Genomic DNA, 19,508 nt, shown 5'->3' with positions numbered 1-19,508 from the left:
GCCGCTTCAGCAGCCTTCCTCAGAGGAGTACCAACCAAAGACATCTTAGAGGCTGCAACTTGGAGTTCAGTGCACACTTTTACAAAGCACTTCCACTTACCTCTCTACTCTGAATCCAGAGCAGGCTTTGCCACTGCAGTTCTGCAGGGCCTCGTAGCCTCTCCTAATCCTATTTAGCCCCAGCCACCCATCCTCAGCTTTGGGATTCAACCCAAGAGTAATGACTGCAACAGTGAAACACGATGAACATAGTACAGATGTTCTTCATCTCATATTGCTGCAGTCCTAACACTTGGGTAGTCCGCTGTCCCTCGGTCGGCCAGAATATCAGAGTATAAGGCTGACGTCGGTCAAGGCGCATTTGACTGACATCAGAACGTCAGGGTACAAATGCGCATGACCGACGTCATATCCTCAGTCTTTTTTGCCGCATGGTCCGATGCAGAAGCAGTGTTGCGAGTGCCGTTCGGCGTTCTGAAATTTTTCGAATTCGGAGTTTCAGACCGAAGTCAGAATTGGTTAAGTACCCCGTTGGGGAATATTTTGGTTTTTTCTTGCCTCAGTGGTTTACCGGATGTCAGAAAAAGTGAATAACTGTATTTCTTGTGGGAAACAGATACCGCATAGGGATTACCATAATTTGTGTATACCTTGTTTGGGACCTGAGCACGACGTTGTTGGTTGCCGCTTTTGTGCTAGGTTTAATAAACGCACTATAAAGCGGAGGTTGGATTGTGCCAGGTTGGTCTTTGGGAAGCGGTGCAATTACAAAATGCCGCCGGATGCTCCGGCCCGCTTCCTCAAAGAAGCGCAAGGACAAGGCAGTTAAACCTAGGTTAGAGGAGTCGTCCAACCGGACGCCGGTTCTTTAGAGGCGTCAGTGGAACCGGTGGTTCCGACGGAGGCCTCTCTGGAGTCCCAGGGAGAAACTTTGATTTTACAGGATGTGGCCTCCCAGGAGGCAGGTCAGGCTGTAGGGCTTCTCAGATAACTGTACTCCCTCCCTTCCTAAGGGGTCTAGGCCCTCTTTCTGCTTCCAAGGCTTCTCCTAGAGGCAGGGCTAGTTTAGCTTCTGTGGGTGTCACTCCTAGTTCTTCAGGTGCTGTGCCCAAGAAGCACATGCTTAAAATGGCAGAAGATTTAATTACTTTAATTAGAGGCTCTATGCCCCCTCCTGATAAGAGGCCTAGGATTGAACCAGTGTTGGGGGATTGGGAGCAGGCTTCGGATGTGTCTGAGTCTTCGGCTGAAGACTTACAGGAGTATGCTCATTATTCTGATTCTGATGTGGATGATTCTACTCCTTCTGCTTCTCCTCCTGAGGATTTTTCTTTTTCAGAGACACTTCACTCCATGCGAGAGCATTTTAAATGGGAAGGTCAGGACTTCTCTGATTCCAGGAAAAGGCTTCGGGAATTTTTGTTTTTACCCCAGCATAGGCCTTTGGCTATACCTCCTGTTCTGAATGTGGTGGAAGATGTGTTTGCAGAGGCTTCTCTTAATCCTGATTCTTTGCCTCCTGCTCCTGTTAAACCTGATAGGTATTACAGGGTGCCTGAAGCTCATAAGTATCTTTTTAAGAGTCCTAGGGCAGACCCAGAAACTGTTAGCCAGGGGCCTAAGGGTGTTAAGGCTTCTGTTGTCAAGAATCCGGTTCCTGCAGATAAAGAGGCCAGGGCCTTGGATAGATGGGGAAAGAAAGTTTATACTTCTTCCACTCTAGCCATGAGAGCTTTGAATTGCCAGTTTCACATGTTGAAATATCAAAATTATCTCCTTTCACAGTTGAAATCTAAGGTTGATGCTCTGGCGGAAGGTATTGATTGTAAAGAGTTACAAGATTTAGTGCATGTTTCTGAACAGGTGGGTAAGCACTCTTTGCAATGTGGTTTCGATGCTGTACAGGCCTCGTCTAGGGTGGCTGCCACTGGGTCAGTTCTTCGCAGGCATGCCTGGCTGGGATCAAAATTTATCTGACCATGTTAAAACCAGGATTTTGGATGCCCTTTGCAATCTGATGTCTTGTTTGGTTCCCCTGTTGAGGCAGTTTTAAAGAAAATGGAAGACAAGGCTAAGTCTATGCAGACTGTTAAAGAATTTTTGCAGGTTCAGCCTCCAAAGTTTAGTAGAAATTGGCCTACTAAGGGGTGGACGTATCCTTCTTATGATTCCCAGTCTAGGGGTAGATCTAGACGTGGCAGGGGCAGAGGTCAGGGCTCTTTCAGGCCTAGAACAGGGAGTTCTCCTGCACAGTCTTCAGGTGAGGGCAGGGGTCAGTCCTTTCGTAAACAAACCCAATGGACCTACCTTTTCAGCTGCCAGAACCTTCTCGCCTGGCAGCACCTTTGGGAGGAAGGTTGGCACTTTTCAAAGAAAATTGGAGTTTGATTACCCAGGACAGATGGGTATTGGATATCATACATCACGGTTACAGGTTTTATTTCCATACCTTGCCTCCTTTCAAGGGCATGCCAGACATTCCTCCTCAACAAAGAATACAGGCTCACAAGCAAATTTCTCTGTTACTCCAAATAGGGGCCATACAGCCGGTTCCTATACCAGAAAGGGGCCTAGGATTTTATTCTCGCCTGTTCCTTGTACCAAAAAAGGGGAACACGTGGAGCCCAATTTTGGATTTGTCTATCCTCAACACTTATCTGGACATTCCCAAATTCAAAATGTTGACGTTACAACAACTTTTACCTCTGCTGGGCAAGGATCACTGGATGGTGACTTTGGATCTCAAGGAGGCTTACCTTCATGTTCCTATCAGACTAAGTTGCAGGAAATTTCTGCGTTTTCGGACTGGGACTTCTCACTATCAATTCTCTGCATTGCCCTTTGGCTTATCTACTGCGCCCAGAGTATTTACGAAAGTTCTGGCTCCAGTGATAGCTTTCTTCAGGCTAAAAGGAATACAAATCTATCCTTATTTGGACGATTGCCTGATTCTGGCTCAAGGAAAGGAAGAGCTTCTTCGTCATTTGGAATATGTGATAGCAGTGCTAAGATGCCTGGGGTATTCTGTGAACGAAATAAAGTCCAGTCTAGTACCCTCTCAAGACATGTGCTTTCTGGGTGTAAGACTGAATACAGCATCCCAGATGGCCTTTCTAACCCCGGACAAACAAAAGAATCTTTCCCTTTACTTCCATCATCTTTCTCTTCAGTCCGGGCTGACTGCAAGGACAGTCCTTCAAGCCTTAGGGTTCATGGCATCTTGTATTCTGGTGCTTCCCAATGCCAAACTGCATATGAGGAAGTTGCAATGGTATCTCAAAATGTATGGACACAGCACTGCCAGGATCTGGACACTGTCATTCAAATAATACCTTGCATTCAAAAGGAATTTTGTGGTGGGCTCAGGAATGTCACCTAAACAAGGGACTCTCTGTGACCCGCCAGAGGCGAGTCAGATTCTAACAACAGATGCCTCAGACAAAGCTTGGGGAGCTCATCTAAGCGGAAAGTGGATACAAGACAAGTGGCCTGTCAAAATACTGCATCTACATATCAATTTGAAGGAGATGTTAGCAGTCCAGTTTGCATTAATAGCTTTCAAGGATTTACTTCTTCCAGGGCAGGTGTTGATTCTAACAGACAACACAACTGTCATGTGGTATATCAACAAGCAAGGGGAACACATTCTTATCCTCTATGCAGGCAAGCAATGATTTTGTGGGAGACTGCTCTCAGTTTACAACTAAGTCTTCAGGCAAGGTTTCTGCCGAGCACAGAACTCCTTAGCAGACGTGTTAAGCAGACAAATCATGGATCCCCACGAGTGGAAACTGGATCTTCATGTATTTCAGAAATTGACAGTGTCCTGCGGAACTCCAGACATAGATCTGTTCGCTTCTCCACTAAACCACCAGCTGCCAACGTTTTGCACGAAAAGGTTTCATCCCACAGCTTGGAAAGTGGATGCTCTTTCTTTCAGTTGGAAAAATCTTCATGTGTATGCCTTTCCACCTCTGCCTCTCCTCCCAAAGGTACTTCTGAAGGTCAGATAGGACAAGCCAAGGATGATTTTGATAGCTCCAGATTGGCCTCGACAGCACTGGTACCCATTACTGAGAAGTCTAGTACGAAAGCCTCCATGGCCTTTGCCTTTGATTCCACATCTGTTGTCCCAGGAGGACAGCCATCTGCTCAATGTCAAACTTCACTCTCTTCACCTAACAGCCTGGCATATTCTGTTTTAAACCATAGAGGGTCTCAACTTCCACAACAAGTTTTGAATGTGATTTTGGAAGCTAGAAGGCCTAGTACAAGGAAAGTGTACGCAGATAAATGGAAGAGATTTTTGTTTTGGAGTGCAGCTAAGGATTTGGATGTTTCTGAGCCTAATTTAAGTGTGGCTCTTCAATATCTTACTGAGTTATTGGACAAAGGTTTGTCCTTCTCTTCTATTAAGATTCATGCTGCAGCAATTTCAGCTCACTATGACTGTGACCCACCATTGTTTTCTCATCCTTTGTTCAAGCAATTTCTTAGAGGGGCAAAGAATATAAGACCCCCACGAAGAGCTCCTACTCCTGCTTGGGATCTCAATTTTGTGTTGGAGAAATTCACTCTACAACCTTTTGAGCCTGCAGCTACTGCTGAGTTGAAATATTTGTCATGGAAGACTGCTTTTTTGTTGGCCATTACCTCTGCAAGAAGGGTTTCTGAATTGCAGGCCCTTATGGCAGTTGAGCCTTTCTTAATTTTTCATAAGGACAGGGTATCTTTACGTACTAATCCTTCCTTTATGCCTAAAGTGGTTTCTAGTGTGGCTTTAAACCAAACTATTCATTTGCCTACCTTTTATGCAAATCCCCAAAATAAAGGGGAAAAGATTTTGCACACTTTAGATGTACACAGGCAGTTGCGATATTATTTGGACAGAACTAAAGGGTTCAGACAATCTCAGCAGTTATTGGTTTCTTTTGCTTTGTGCTCTCAGGGCAAGCCTGTGTCAAAACAAACTATTTCTAAGTGGATTGGATTTTGCATTGCTTTCTGTTATTCCCATCATGGCAAAGAGATTCCAACTGGGATCAGGCCTCATTCCACTAGGGCTACTGCCACTTCAACAGCTTTTTTGAGGGGGGTGGCAACTAAGGATATTTTGGAGGCAGCCACTTGGAGTTCAGTGCATACCTTTTCTAGGCATTACCACCTTCCACTGTACTCTAGATCCAGGGCTGGTTTTGCCACTGCTGTGTTGCAGGGCATTTTGGCAGCTCCTGCTTCTATATAATTTAGCCATCCTCCCTTACCTCTGCTTTGGGATTCTACCCAAGTGTTAGGACTGCAGCAATGTGAGATGAAGAACATAGTACAGTTTTGTACCTACCATAAATGTAGATGTTCGAAGATCCACATTGCTGCAGTCCAATTTACCCTCCCTCCTTCCCCTCTGTAGTTTGAGGTGGTTGTGTGGGTTGAGTTATCCTTCTGAGGTATATTGTGCATATTGTATATATATTGTGTGTATTGTATATATTTTTGGTATTAGGCTGGTTGGTTGTTTAGTTGTTGTTGTTGGGTTTGGACCTTTCTTTTTAGGGTCTTCTGACATCTGGGGCAAGAAAAGACTGAGGATATGACGTCGGTCATGCGCATTTGTACCCTGACGTTCTGATGTCAGTCAAATGCGCCTTGACCGACGTCAGCCTTATACTCTGATATTCGGGCCGACCGAGGGACAGCGGACTACCCAAGTGTTAGGACTGCAGCAATGTGGATCTTCGAACATCTACATTTATGGTAGGTACAAAACTGTACTTTGTGTACCTACGATAAATGTAGATGTTCGAGTGTATTCACTGTTGCAGTTCAGGTTACCCTCCCACCATCCCCCTTTCTTTTGCCGGGTCTTATCTGTACTTCTCTATTCTATGCAACCTATGTGGTGTATTTGCTTGTAGATGAAGGAAATGATTACCTTAGTGCATGCATGTTTATTGGCATAATTCTTAGCCTACCCTTTTGGGGACTCCTGACATCTGTGGCAAGAAAACTGAAGAAAGTGTCATCGGCTGCATCTTTTATACCCCTGGCGCACTGACGTCCGGGAAGAGGTGACAGCAACCGACGCCGGACCAAGACTTTGGAATTCAGGCCGACTGCGGGGTAGCCTGCCAGCAGGATAACCCAAGAGTAATGACTGCAACAGTGAATACACTCTAACATCTACATTTATGGTAGGTACACAACTGTACTTTATACATGCTAAGACGCATGGCATAGCCTTTGCTTCTAAGTGATGTCTGGTTTTCTCTTATCTTTATAGCTCTCCCGGGTGGGAAAATACTTTAATGCTTTCATAAGACATTATCTCCTAGCCATTTCTATTTATCATATTGTCTGGAGCCACGAGGACCAGATACAAGGTTGCTACTAAGTGTACATTTGTTTGCTAGAAAATGCTTTATAATAATCAGTGTTCTTCATTTACTTGCTTTCTGTTAAAGCTTGTTACTAGCTGAGGAGCTTATCCAGTTATTCCCCTATGCAAGAATGAAAAAAGGTACATAATTTTTTTCTTTTGTCATGCTGTTTTGACCAGACATTTGTTTTACACTGCAGTGCATACATTTCTTAAAAGCTAAGGAGAGAAGGGGAAAGAGAAAAAAACAAACAGGAGCACCTGTTTACATTAGTATCCCCATTACACTTGAAAATAAATGATAAAACTTTATAGCATACTAAGAAAATCATGCACAACAAAAATATTAAAAAATTTGTTTTACTTGTAGTTAACATTCTCACTCCTCATCCTCTCTTCATAGTATTTTTCGAACATTAATAACACAACGTTGGGCATATGCTTTAGAGTTCCCTACAAGTTTAACAGAGTCCAAAAAAGTCCAATATTTCCAGATTTTTTTGTTCTGTTATGTTTCATAAATATAATTATTGATTTGTAATCCCACATTTTTCAATCTCCAAGTTACTGGTTTTAATCATGTCAATCTCCATATCCCAAATCCTGTCCCTGCTTCATTTCCAGTGTATTCTCAATTCTTCTACTCAAATCTTAATTTTAGCTCCTGTCAAACATTTTCATTGAAACATTGAAAAAAGTTTCACAGGTGCAGTCTCTCTGTGGTCTTTATTACCAGAACAAGAAGCAGAATCTCCTTCTGTTTCACACCTCATTTTTTGTACAAAACTTTTGTATTTCCTCCTCAGCATGTACTGTATAAAAATCATTTTGACCCTCCATTAAAGAAGATTTTGAAGATAGCTGGGTACAGCAGTTTGAATCTCCTGCCTGCTTCTTGACATTCCCTAAATAGTAGAATAAATGTACTCCTCTTCCGCATGGTGTACAGTGAGTAATTCTCCACAAACACTCTGCTGTCTCCCACGTTTAGTACTTTGTCTTTCTGCAACGGTTTTGTCAGACTCAACTCCTTCTGCTGGTAGGATTGCACCTTGACTATTAAAGGTCTAAGTTGCCTTGCCCGAATACCAGAGTCTTGGGATTTCTGCATCGGTTGCGGTCGCCTCTACCATGACGTCAGGTTATCAGGAGTATAAAACATGCAGCTGATGCCATTACATCAGTTTTTCTTGCCGAGAAGGGAGCCCAAAGCAGAAGCAGTTCACAAGTGCCGGTCGGCCGCTACCTGAAATTTTCGTTTTTTCGAGTTTCAGACCTGGAGTCTTCTAAAGCTAAGTACCCTGTTGGGGATTCTTTTTTCTTGCTCTAACCGATGTCAGAAAAAAATTAACAATTGTCTTGCCTGTGGAAAGCAAATTACCTCACAGAGATTTTCATTCTTACTGCGTCACCTGTTTAGGCCCAGACCACAACGTCCCTCGCTATCGGTTTTGTGCCTTATTTAACACCTGAACCATTCGTCATCAGGCTATTTTTGTAGCTAAATTATTTCGCTGTCGTTCTCCGTATTCCAAAATGGCTTTGGTAAGCCATCCGACTACTGATCTTCCGAAAAAGCACAGAGACAGACCGCATGGGTTAAAAACTGCTGACAATGCTTCCGCAAAGCTAGTCGCCAGTCCGCTGGTACTCAGTGAGGCACCTTTGCAGCCCCTGATGCCTTCTTCTACAGATTCGCAGGCCTTTGCTGAGACCCATTTGGAGTCTGGTATGCCGCAAGATGCTTCCTCGACTATGGAACCTGTGGATGTTTCTTCCTTAGATGGGTCTGGAGCCACTGTGCAGGCACTGGCTTCTGAGGGTGTATTCCGACCTACCAATTTTCGTATTAAACTAACAACTTAATTTACAACTAAAACTACCGAGTTTCTCAGGCTCAGAGTTCGCACTACGTATAGAAAACCGACGTCCAAAGCGCATGCTCAAGCTCCCATGCCACAAAAACAAATGCTTAGAGTGGCTGAAGACCTTATTACTCTGTTTGGGGGAAGCCAGGCTTCCCTTGCCAAAAGTCAAAGAATTGAATTTCCTTCTGATTCTACAGACCAGGAGGCTGATGACTCTGAGCCTCCTGATTACCAGGACATACCCTTATCTACCTATGAGGACTCAGATGCAGAGGAATCCATTCCCTCTTCCTCCCCTCCAGAGGATTTTTCTTTTGGCGAATCCTTGCATACCTTAAGAGAGCATTTCCACTGGGAATGCCAGGACTATCCTCAATCCAAAAAGAGACTTGGGGAATTTTTAGATTTGCCTCAGCACAGGCCTCTAGCTATATCCCCTGCCTGGATATTGTAGATGATGTCTTCTTGGAGTCCAGTCTTACTCCTGACACCTTACCACCAGCTCCTAGAGAACCTGACGGGCACTACAGAGTACCTGACGGGCACTACAGAGTACCTGACTCTCACAAATTTCTCTCTAAGAATCCTACTCAGATCCAGAGACCATTTCCCAGGGACCTAAAGGCTTGAAGGCTACTGCAGCCAAAAACCCTAACCCTTCAGACAGGGATTTTAGAGCTTTAGACAGATGGGGTAAGAAGGTATATACCTCTGCAACTCTTTCCATCAGGGCTTTGAATTGCCAGTTTCACATGTTGAACCAGCAACATATTATGGAACTAATTAAACAAAAAAATAGTGTTACTTCCAGATTGTGCAGAAAATAAAGATTTACAAGAGTTAATGCATTCTGCAAACCAAGTTAGTAAACATACTTTGCAGTGTGGGTTTGATGCCTTAGAAGCATCTTGCAGGGCTGCTGTCACTGGGTCTGTACTGAGAAGGCATGCTTGGCTAAAGGAACAAGTCTTGCTTGATCATGTCAAAGCAAAATCACTAGATACTCCATTAAATCAGGAGCATTTGTTTGGCACAAAAGCAAAAGAAGTTCTTAAAAAGATGGAAGAAAAATCTAAATCTATGCAAACTGTCAAAAATTTCTTACAGGTGCAGCCACCTAGATTCATTCAAAAAACTAGTTCTTTCCAGTCCCTCTCAGGCCTTCTCAGTCGAAACCCAGGGGAAACAGACTACCAAGAGTACAGTTTCAGGGTATGCACAAATTTAAACAATGGAGTGTTTCCACCTCAAAACCAGGGAGTGGTAAGCCATTCCCATATGGAAAAAGTTCACAATGACTTTCCAATTATCCTTACCAGCCATGCCCATGTATCTGAGCCCCTAGGAGGAAAACGCGCTCTTAATGCAAAAAAATGGATGTCCATTACTCAGGACCGATGGGTTCTAAACATTGTATTCCAGGGATACAGATTCTTCTTCCACTCTCTGACAACTCCATGCGGGTTGCTAGACCTTCCTTCAAACCAGTGGGCAAAGGCTCAAAAGCAAGTACTTTCCCTTCTCCATATCAGGGCTATTCAACTGCTCCAGTGAAACAAAGGGGACAGGGTTTCTATTCCAGTCTCTTCCTTTTGCCCAGGAAAGAGGCTCTTGGCGCCTTATCCTGGATCTATCTATTCTCAACACCTTTCTGGTGGTCCCAAAATTCAAAATGCTTACACTGCAACAGCGTCTTCCTATGCTAGCCAAGGATGCCTGGTTAGTCACCCTAGACTTAAAAGAAATTTAACTGCACATCCCAATAAGGGAGTCTTGCAGGAAATGTGTACATTTCAGGGCAGGCTCTATGCACTATTGGGTCTCTGCACTTCCCTTTGGCTTATCTACTGCGTCCAGAGTATTCACAAAATGTCTGGCTCTAGCCATTGCATTCTGCAGGCAGATAAATATTCAAATCTACCCATACTTGGACGATTGCCTGATTCAGGCAGACAGTCTGGAATTGCTACTTCAGCACCTGGTATTTGTTAAAGGACTTCTGACTTCACTGGGATACACCATCAACGAAAAGAAATCACAACTGGTGCCCAGCCAACAAATTGCATTCCTGGGAGCAAGCTTGAACACAACTTCCCAGATGGCGTTCCTCACTCCAGAAAAGCAGGTCCATTTGACAAACTATTTCAAATTAATGGCCAACAAAACCCAGCTATCTACAAGGAAAATACTGCAAGCCCTAGGGTTCATGGCCTCATGCATTCTGATAATTCCATATGCAAGACTGCATATGAGGAAACTTCAATGGTACTTAAAAAAAAAAAAAAAAAAAATCTCTGGTGTCATCATTCTCAGGACCTGGAAACAGTGATTCCTATCATACCTTGTGTAAGGGCACAGTTCCTTTGGTTGGCAGAAGCATGCAACCATAACAAGGGACTCCCTTTCACTCAACCCCTCGCCGCCCAAACCCTGGAAACAGATGCATCAGACTATGCATGGGGGGCTCACATGGCAGGCAAATGCATTCAAGGCAAATGGAGCCCAGAACAAATCCCCCTGCATATCAATCAAAAAGAGATGCTAACTGTACACAATGCTCTGACGGTCTTCAAATACTTTATCCTTACAGGACAGCTCCTGATAAAGACAGGCAACACCACAGTTATGTGGTACATAAACAAGCAGGGAGGAACTCATACTTGCCCACTCTGCAGGTTAGCCATGGCTCTGTGGAACACAGCCTTGAGCATCCAAGTGCACCTGCAAGCTCAATTCCTGCCAGGCAAGCAAAATTCACTGGCAGACGACTTGAGCAGAAATCTACTGGACCCTCACGAGTGGAAACTTGACCCCAGCTCATTCAAACTTCTAACCCAGAGGTGGGGAACACCGGAGGTGGACTTTTTTGCCTCCCCCCAAAACCACCAATTGAGTAAAGTTTGCACCAGGAACCCTCACAGCAGAGCCTGGAAGGCGGACAACCTCTCAGTTTATGCCTCTCCTCGTCTTCCCCTCGTCTCAAGAGTACTACTCAAGATCAAACAGGACAGGCCAAGAGCAATCGTATTGCACCAGACTGGCCACACCAGCATTGGTACCCACTCCTACGCAGTCTGACAGCAGTGCCATCCTGGCACCTACATCACACACCTTCCCTGCTGTCTCAGCAGGAGGGACAGATTTTACATCCACAGCTGCAAAAACCCTAAACCATGCAGCCTGGTTTATTCCCTAAATGCACCACCAGCATCCCTCAGCAAACAGGTGCTGGGCATCATTCTTGAGGCCAGAAGGCCTAGTACTAGGAAATCCTATGATGAAAAGTGGAAAATATATTGTTCTTGGAGTCCGTTTCAAGGAAAGGACACAGCTGTGCCCAACTTGCCTCAAATCCTTGATTACCTAGCAGAGCTGCTCCACAGGGGCCTATCCTTCTCATCTGTTTAGATTCATGCCTCTGCCATCTCAGCTCATTATAATACTGAGCCGCCTCTCTTTTCTCACCCTCTTATCAAACCGTTCCTGAGAGGAGCTAACAATTTAAGGTCCCCTAGGAGAGCTCCCACCCCAATATGGGACCTTAACTTTGTACTGGAGAAGCTCACCCCCCCCCCCCCCCCCCGAACCTGCTGCTTCAGCAAAGTTAAAATTCCTCTCTTGGAAAACAGCCTTACTTCTAGCTATTACTTCAGCAAGAAGAGTATCTGAGTTACAGGCACCAATGGCGGTGGAGCCCTTCATTATTTTCCATGCTGACATGGTTTCCCTTAGGACTAACCCTTCCTTTATGCCCAAGGTGGTATCCAGTGTGGCTGTAAACCAATCCATCCATTTTTATTTATTTATTTTTATTTTACATTTGTTAACCGGGCTAGTCTAACTGGATATATTTCCATTTTCAGTAGAGGCCCGGGGAGAAAAGCTCCAGTAGTAAACAATTTGATTATAAATTTGAAATACAATACAAACGATGCAAATCATAGTTGATACATAGTAAATGAAAGTAGTTCAATAAAAAATTACAAGAAGCAGTGAATAAAAAATGGAGATAAAAGATGGTATTTACACTAATATAAAAGTGACAAAAGTATGTGTTAAATTATTTACACAAATAAAAGTGACAAAAGGGTATGATAAAATTATGAAAATAAGAATGTTTTGTGATAATCAACAGGATAGATTCCACCAGTATGTTCCATTGTGTTCACCAGTTCCTGTTCTGCTTAAAAAAGTATGCATTAGAGTTTGGAATATATAGTAGGAGGCGGAAATAATATTATCAAAACCAGAAGGTTAGTCAGGGTTACTGCAGGGGCATAACCAGTGTGTTTTAAGGTGTCTTTTGAGGTTTTGTTTAAAGAGAGGCAAGGAAGAAAGTGACGTTAGTTCGTTGGGGAGTAGGTTCCAGTTTTTTCCCACTGTGTTAGCAAACAGGGAATAACCAGCCGTGTTGTTAGTCTTGGTTATGCTAGCTAGAAGTTTGTTAGAAGAGCATAGGGAGTTTAGATTTTTATAGGGGATTATGAGATTAGATAGTATAGGAGTGCTGTTAGGTTGATAAAATATCTTGTGGGCAATGGTTAGTTGGGAGATATTCAGATGGTTTTGAAGTTCAAGCCAGCCTAGCTGCATTAGATTTACAGTGGTGAGTTCTAAAGGGATTGCCAGTGGCAAATCTGGCAATGCTGTTGTAGGCATGAGCTAGTTTGACAAGGTTATTTTTTTTGAGGTTAGTGTATATGGTACAGGCATATAGAAGAGTTGAAATTAAATGGGAGTGTGCAATCTTAGTTCTGGCTATTGGAGTTAGGAAAGTTTTGATTCTATATAAGGAGCCTATTTTTCTGTTGACAGTTTTTATGGTATTATTTATGTGGATATCAAACGTAAGGTTATTGTCAATAGTAATTCCTAACAACTTGGTGGTAGAGTCGGGGTATATGGTGGTGCGATTATTGGAAATGACAGAGAAATCTATTGGGGAGGACTTACTGGTGGGTATAAAGAGAAGGAGCGTGGTTTTTTTAGCATTGAGAAGGAGGCAACGTTTTGTGAACCATGTTTCAACTGTGTTGAATACATTCCGAGTCAGAGAATGTAGTTCAGATGGGGAGCTTGCCGAGCATATTAATGTTGAATCATCATTTGCCAACCTTTTTCCCTAATCCTCAGAATAAAGGGGAAAGGATCCTGCTCTCCTTGGATGTGCACAGACAGCTCAGGTTCTACCTTGACAGGACTAAGCCTTTTAGACAATCTGACCATCTGCTACTCAGCTTTGCTACAGCGGCAGAAGGCAAGGCCATTTCAAAACAAACCATTTCTTAATGGATAGCACACTGCATCCATTTCTGCTACAAGCACCATGGAAAGCCTACCCCTCTGGGGATCAGAACTCATTCCACTAGAGCTACTTCAACCTCTACAGCATTTCTCAGGGAATTCCCTACCAGGGACATTCAGGAAGCTGCAACCTGGAGTTCTGTACACACCTTCACCAAGCATTACCACTTACGTATTTTTTCTAAATCCAGAGCTGGATTTGCTACAGCAGTCTTACAAAGCCTGCTAGCCAGCCCTAACACATCTTGACTGCCTCCACCCTTCCTCCGCTTTGGGAATCCATCCCAAGTGTGATAACTGCAACAGTGAAACACGAAGAACATAGTACAGTTGTGTACACTTACCATAATTGTAGATGTTAAAGTGTATTCACTGTTGCAATCCTGGATTCCCTCCCTCCATCTCCCTGGTTTTCTATATCCTTTCTACCTATCCTGTTTATGGCCATATTTTATGGCAGGGTTATTTACTTTTTACTGGAGGTGTTCCACACCAAATAATAGCTTCCTATTTTGGGGGCTCCTGACATCTGCGGCAAGAAAAACTGATGTAATGGCGTTGGCTGTATGTTTTATACCCCTGATGACCCGACGTCATGAAAGAGGCGACAGCAACCAACACAGAAATCCCAAGACTCTGGTATTTGGGCTGACTGAGGGCTACCTGCAGGCAGATAATCCAAGTGTGTTGACTGCAACAGTGAATACACTCGAACATCTACATTTATGGTAAGTGTACACAACTGTACTGTTTGGAGCATATACACAATGTGCCCTTTTAGTTAACTGTTGCTGTGGAATACCAGTCCAGTTGCTTATTTGTGCTTTCATAAAATTAATACAGTCTGTTTCTTCCAGGTTCTTTGGTACAGCAGAAAATCTCAGGTTTCCCTGTGTGCTCTGTCCTCTAATTCTATTTTTTTTTAAATATCTCTTCTGTGCAGTCTCATATTCAGACCGCCTTTTCTTCATTTCGACCTCTGATTTTTGCAGTTTTATCACCTCATTTGCATATTTGTTTAATGCTGCTACTTATTTTTCCAGCCTTTTGTTATATGAGTTGATATACTCCATCAATGTTTCATTTATTTTAATCGGGACTGTGCGCAGTTGTCTTATACTTTCGTCTAGGTTACAAGAACTCATGTCAGGAGCTTGCACTGCTTTTTGCTAAGCAGCTGCAGTATTATTCTCAGTCAGTGCCTTTTCCTCACCTTTTGTAGCTGATTTTCGTTTGTGACCTCAGTATTTCTTTTTTCCTGGCATTCAGGCAGTGTACTTACTAGCCAATTACTGAAGCTTACCCAGAAATACAATTCCACTGGCATTCTCTGCTGTTTCTACTTTCACACTGGGAGAGCTAGAATTAAGTTGTTACTCAATGAGCAGCTATCTTGGAAGTCTCCTTAGAGAGTACTTTGTCAGAAATATTGATGGAAATCAAATCTCTAAGTAAGGACATGATTCTTTTGGGCTGGGACATAAGATCTGAAATGCTTAGAAATTTTGTGGCTTGATTTTAATGCTGCTGAATGCCAAAAAAAAAAAAAAAAAAAAAAAAAAAGCACTAGAAATTGGAAATAAAAGTTGAAACCAGCTAGAACTTGAGTATAAAATGTTGCGAAGGAGATAAACTAACTGAAGTTGAGATAAGGAACACATTACCTAGAAATAAATGGAATTGTTGGGAATATACACAGAATAATGTTCTGGCCGAGGATGAGTAAGGTTTAAGGGAAGCTAGGAATTTAGCAGTGCATGTAATGGAGTGAACGACAAGTTTTGTTGTTTGTCTTTTTGTCTTTTCCCGGTTAGGGTTCGCCACAGCGGAACTCCGGTCCGCTAATGATTGGCAGTAGATTTTTTTGGTGGCGAGTTGCTAGCCCGACGCCCAACCTTCAGCGTAGGCACGCCCATTCACGCATGTCTTTCGGAGGCCACTTGACCGTGTGGAGGACATGCATACTCCACACAGAAGGCACTCCAGCCGAGAATCGAACAGGAGAACCTCTTGCTGTGAGGCAACAATGCTATCGCTGTACCACTGCGGCTTAATGGAGTGAACGACAAGTGTTAAAAACAAAGCCTAAATGTACACTGAAAAATGTTGCTATGGTTTGTTTTTCTCTTCTGTTATAAATACACGTGTACCTAGGTCACTGTTTAAAACCGTATTTAATAACGATGTTTATGTTCATTAGACTGCTCACAAAAATATGTTAAATGGATTTCACATGAGATTTCAACATCAACAAATTTAAAGACAACTTATAAAAACTTTCATTCTTATAAAGGGTTGTGTCTAATGTGTACTGTTAATTCCTATTACATTTTAAATGATGTAAGGTATTACTACTTGCACTTTTTACACTGTGGTCAAAACTACATTACTTTACACATCATTTTACAGAAGTTGTATGTATTTCATGAAGTTAAAAGACATCAAAGGCATCTAAGTATTTTAAAATTAGTTTCTTTTTCAGGGTGAATGTCACATAAATCAGTTCTAGTTAGTTATCGAGTAACGAGGAGACTGCAGATATAAAGTACTTATGTAAACATAGAACAAAAAGTATTAAGTTACTGAATGTGCATATATCTCCAGCTTTGTCCGATATTGACAGAGGCGACAGGTGCTGACTGAGGTTTCTTTTTGGGAATAAACTCTTGGCTAGGCTTGTAAGGGCCCCAGGGCCATTAGCCTAGTAACCTCCTATGATCCTATATATAGAGCAAGAAATCTGGACAAAGACGTTAATAAAAGTGGGGCCAAAGGCCCAAAAATAGGGACAGTTTTTAGATATTGCTCTTACAAACTTAGAAAGCTCACACACACACACACACACACACACACACACACACACACACACACACACACACACACACACACACAGCCCAACTTATGCTGTGGCACTAAAAGCAATCTTCCCAAACCTCAAAGGCATCTTAAGCCTATAAACGGAAACGCCTATCCAAAGCAATCTCTAAAGCACACACCAATAGCAACACCAGACACCACTAAGAGCATTGCCCATAAAGCAAGCAAACACACTACTCTGGGCTCATGTCATAGTGGAGTCCATTGTATGACACTCAAATGCCCCACTCACCTAAATGAACAAGAGAATGGTTAGTTGTTTATCTAAAGCCAGTATCCGCCAAGTTACTCATGTACTGAAGTCACTATATCACAGTCACTTGGTGGATAGCTAGCTGGTTCAGTAAATGCTTGTTATCTTACATTCTCTTGTTTTGCCAACTCCTCATATTAATAGTAGTATCATTTTAAAATGTGTTCATGATTTGTTTTTTTTTGGATATGTCCTGATACTGGAAGTAAGTGGTTGAGAGCTATGGGGTTGAAGTTGGCTGGATGAAAGTAACTTATGCTTTTGTCCTTTGACTTTTAAACTGTCACTACTATCTGGCTTTGCAAAGCTAGTGTGTGGTTAAGAGAAGTAAGATTGAGTAGTTAACTTGACACCTGATATGCTTAGACAGAGTAGGTGTAATTGGGTATTATTGCTGGGCTGTGCGTGGAGGAAAATAACTAGATGCCTTTGATTCTGGTTTTGTAGGACTAGAGTGATTTGTGTAAAGCGAATTGGAATGTTTCACTGACAAACCAAGAACCAAACCAAACAAATGAAAAACGTAAGTGGAGATCCAGGCGCTAAAAAAGACCAGTACCAACAACCGAGAAGTATCACCAAACAATTTATTAAAGTCAACAAGCAGCAAAAATAGCAAGTGATAGCAGTTTAGAGCTTTCGTCTACGTGAAGACTTCTTCAAAACTGCTAGTACATCCACTATTTCACTTAAATACTCACAAAATCAACACGTGATCAGACCGACCAATGGAACACCGGTGTCGACTTTAAAAAAATGTGTGAGAAACTATGTTAAAATCCAAGGCACAAGCATGATAATTCATGCATACAATACCAATAGAATTCACTAATGAATAACAGCATTATACAAATACATATATATGTTAAACTCAGGAATGTAAATTAAAACAAATTGTGTGTGAACTCCAGAAGATTTAAACCACATTGTATCTGTGATAATCACCCCTTAAGACTCTTGAGAATGGGGGTGATGGAACTACTTTCATTAAGGCGTAGGGGAGATAAAGCATCACATGTAAGAATCCATTTGAGTTCCTTTTTATTTAAATGATCCTCAGTGTAGAAACCCCTTGGATCACTGTCCATGTGGTCAGTCACCACAAACTTGAAAAAATACCCCTCACAAGAAGAGATCTGTCTGTAAAGAGCATTAGTAGACCTTTCTCTCCTAATAGGTTCATAGGTTCATACTAGGCTATCTGCCCTGGGGCAATTATAAGCCTAGCCCGATTCTGTATGGCTTACTCCACCCCTTGATTTGAGTATACTGTGCCCTTTTTAAGGTTTAGTTTACTGTGTCTCTGTCTAACAGTGACATGGGAGTAATCCCTGGGACAAACCTACGATCCCCCATCCACCTATCGAGATTCTTCTTGAAGAGATTCAGTGAGGTGCTCTGCCTCACATGAACTGGAATTCTATTCCAGAGCGAAGGGAGCCTCTGGGTTATGAACCTGTCCCTCCAGCAAGTTCTATTTATTTCTGTGCTGAGGTTCAAGTCCCTCAAGCGTGTGACTCTTAAGTGATTTAGATTTACTGAGGTGGAGCATGTCCATTAATTCTGGATTTGACATAGCTTTGTATGTCAGGCAGGCATATATCGCCTCGAAGTAGGCGGTATGCAACTGAGTAGAGCTGGAGTTTTTTTAACTGAGCAGCATATGGCATCTGTTTGAGACCCTTGATCCTCTTGGTGAGATACTTTTGGGGTCTTTCTAATTGCTGCAGGTGTTGGGTAAGGTACATCCCAAAAGGGGCATTGTATTCTATGATGGGCCTGATGAGGGATGAATAAAGGGGCACGATTACCTCTTTTGATCTAGATGTGAAACCCTTCATGATGAGGTGGGCTTATGTATAAGGTCTTTCTAACCATTTTGGCAATGTGGTTTTCAAAGGAGAAATTGCTATCAACTTGGGTCCCCAGGTCCCTAATAACTTTCTCTGTACTTAATGGGTTTCCGCCTATGTGGTAATTTGTGGGCACATTGTTTTTGCCAAAGGGTATGACTATACATTTTTTGGCATTTAGCTTTAAACCATGGTGCTGACACCAGTTATCTGTCTCTGTGAGACCTTTTTCAAGGATGTTTGTGTCAGCTGGAGAGTCGATTATGGCGCCCAGTTTGCAGTCGTCTGCGAACTTGGTGAGCCATAGTCCTCCCATGTTTGCCTGTACCTCGGAAAAGTATATACCGAACAAGAGTGGTCCCAGGACAGAACCCTGTGGGACGCCACTTGTGACCGGTTTCGAGTCTGACATGGCTCCAGCAACTCTCACTCTGTGGGTTCTGTCTTTGAGCCAGTTTGCGACCCATCTTGTGACATAGGGGTTTATATTTAAGCTGGATAGCTTATCTATGATGCCCGAGTGGGGTATTGTGTCAAATGCCTTTGCAAGTCCAGATAGGCTGTGTGGACTACCTTCCCTTCATCTATTTCTTTGGTGACTGTTTCGAAGAAGTCAACCAGGTTCAAAAGGCAGGATCTGCCCTTGACAAAGCCAAACTGGGTAGGATCTAGTGTCTGTAGGTCCCCAATGTCTTTGTTTATGAGCTCCATGATGATCCTCTCCATAGCCTTGCAGACTAAGCTAGTCAGGTTTATGGGGCGATAGTTTCCAGGGTCCGTAGAGGCTCCACCTTTGTGGAGTGGGACCACTGTTGCTGTACGCCATTCTGTGGGCACATATCCTGTAGTGAGGCTGAGATTGTATAGCTGTTTTATTTGAGGGATTAGTTCCTCTTGGAGTTCATGTAGGACGCAACCTGGGATGCCATCTGGTCCCATGGAAGCAGTGTTTTTTGCTTTGGAGAGGGCAGCCTTCA

At 42.9% G+C, this 19,508-nt stretch overlaps 1 protein-coding gene across 1 annotated transcript in view; it reads left to right on the top strand.

The window, feature by feature from the left end:
- MIB1 (MIB E3 ubiquitin protein ligase 1) overlaps positions 1 to 19,508 on the top strand; it is a 1,882,202-nt gene that overhangs the window by 634,397 nt on the left and 1,228,297 nt on the right. Inside the window, exons 11-12 of the mRNA XM_044065767.1 lie at positions 1,022 to 1,063; positions 11,915 to 11,932. Of these exons, the coding sequence (XP_043921702.1) occupies positions 1,022 to 1,063; positions 11,915 to 11,932 (60 nt within the window). The remainder of the gene's footprint in view (positions 1 to 1,021; positions 1,064 to 11,914; positions 11,933 to 19,508) is intronic.

Source organism: Protopterus annectens, chromosome 3.part0 (assembly GCF_019279795.1).
Source record: "Protopterus annectens isolate FY-2018-M chromosome 3.part0, PAN1.0, whole genome shotgun sequence".
Taxonomy (NCBI): Eukaryota; Metazoa; Chordata; order Ceratodontiformes; family Protopteridae; genus Protopterus; species Protopterus annectens.
Note: the sequence above shows the minus strand (reverse complement) of the source record. Positions and strands in the feature narration are given on the sequence as shown.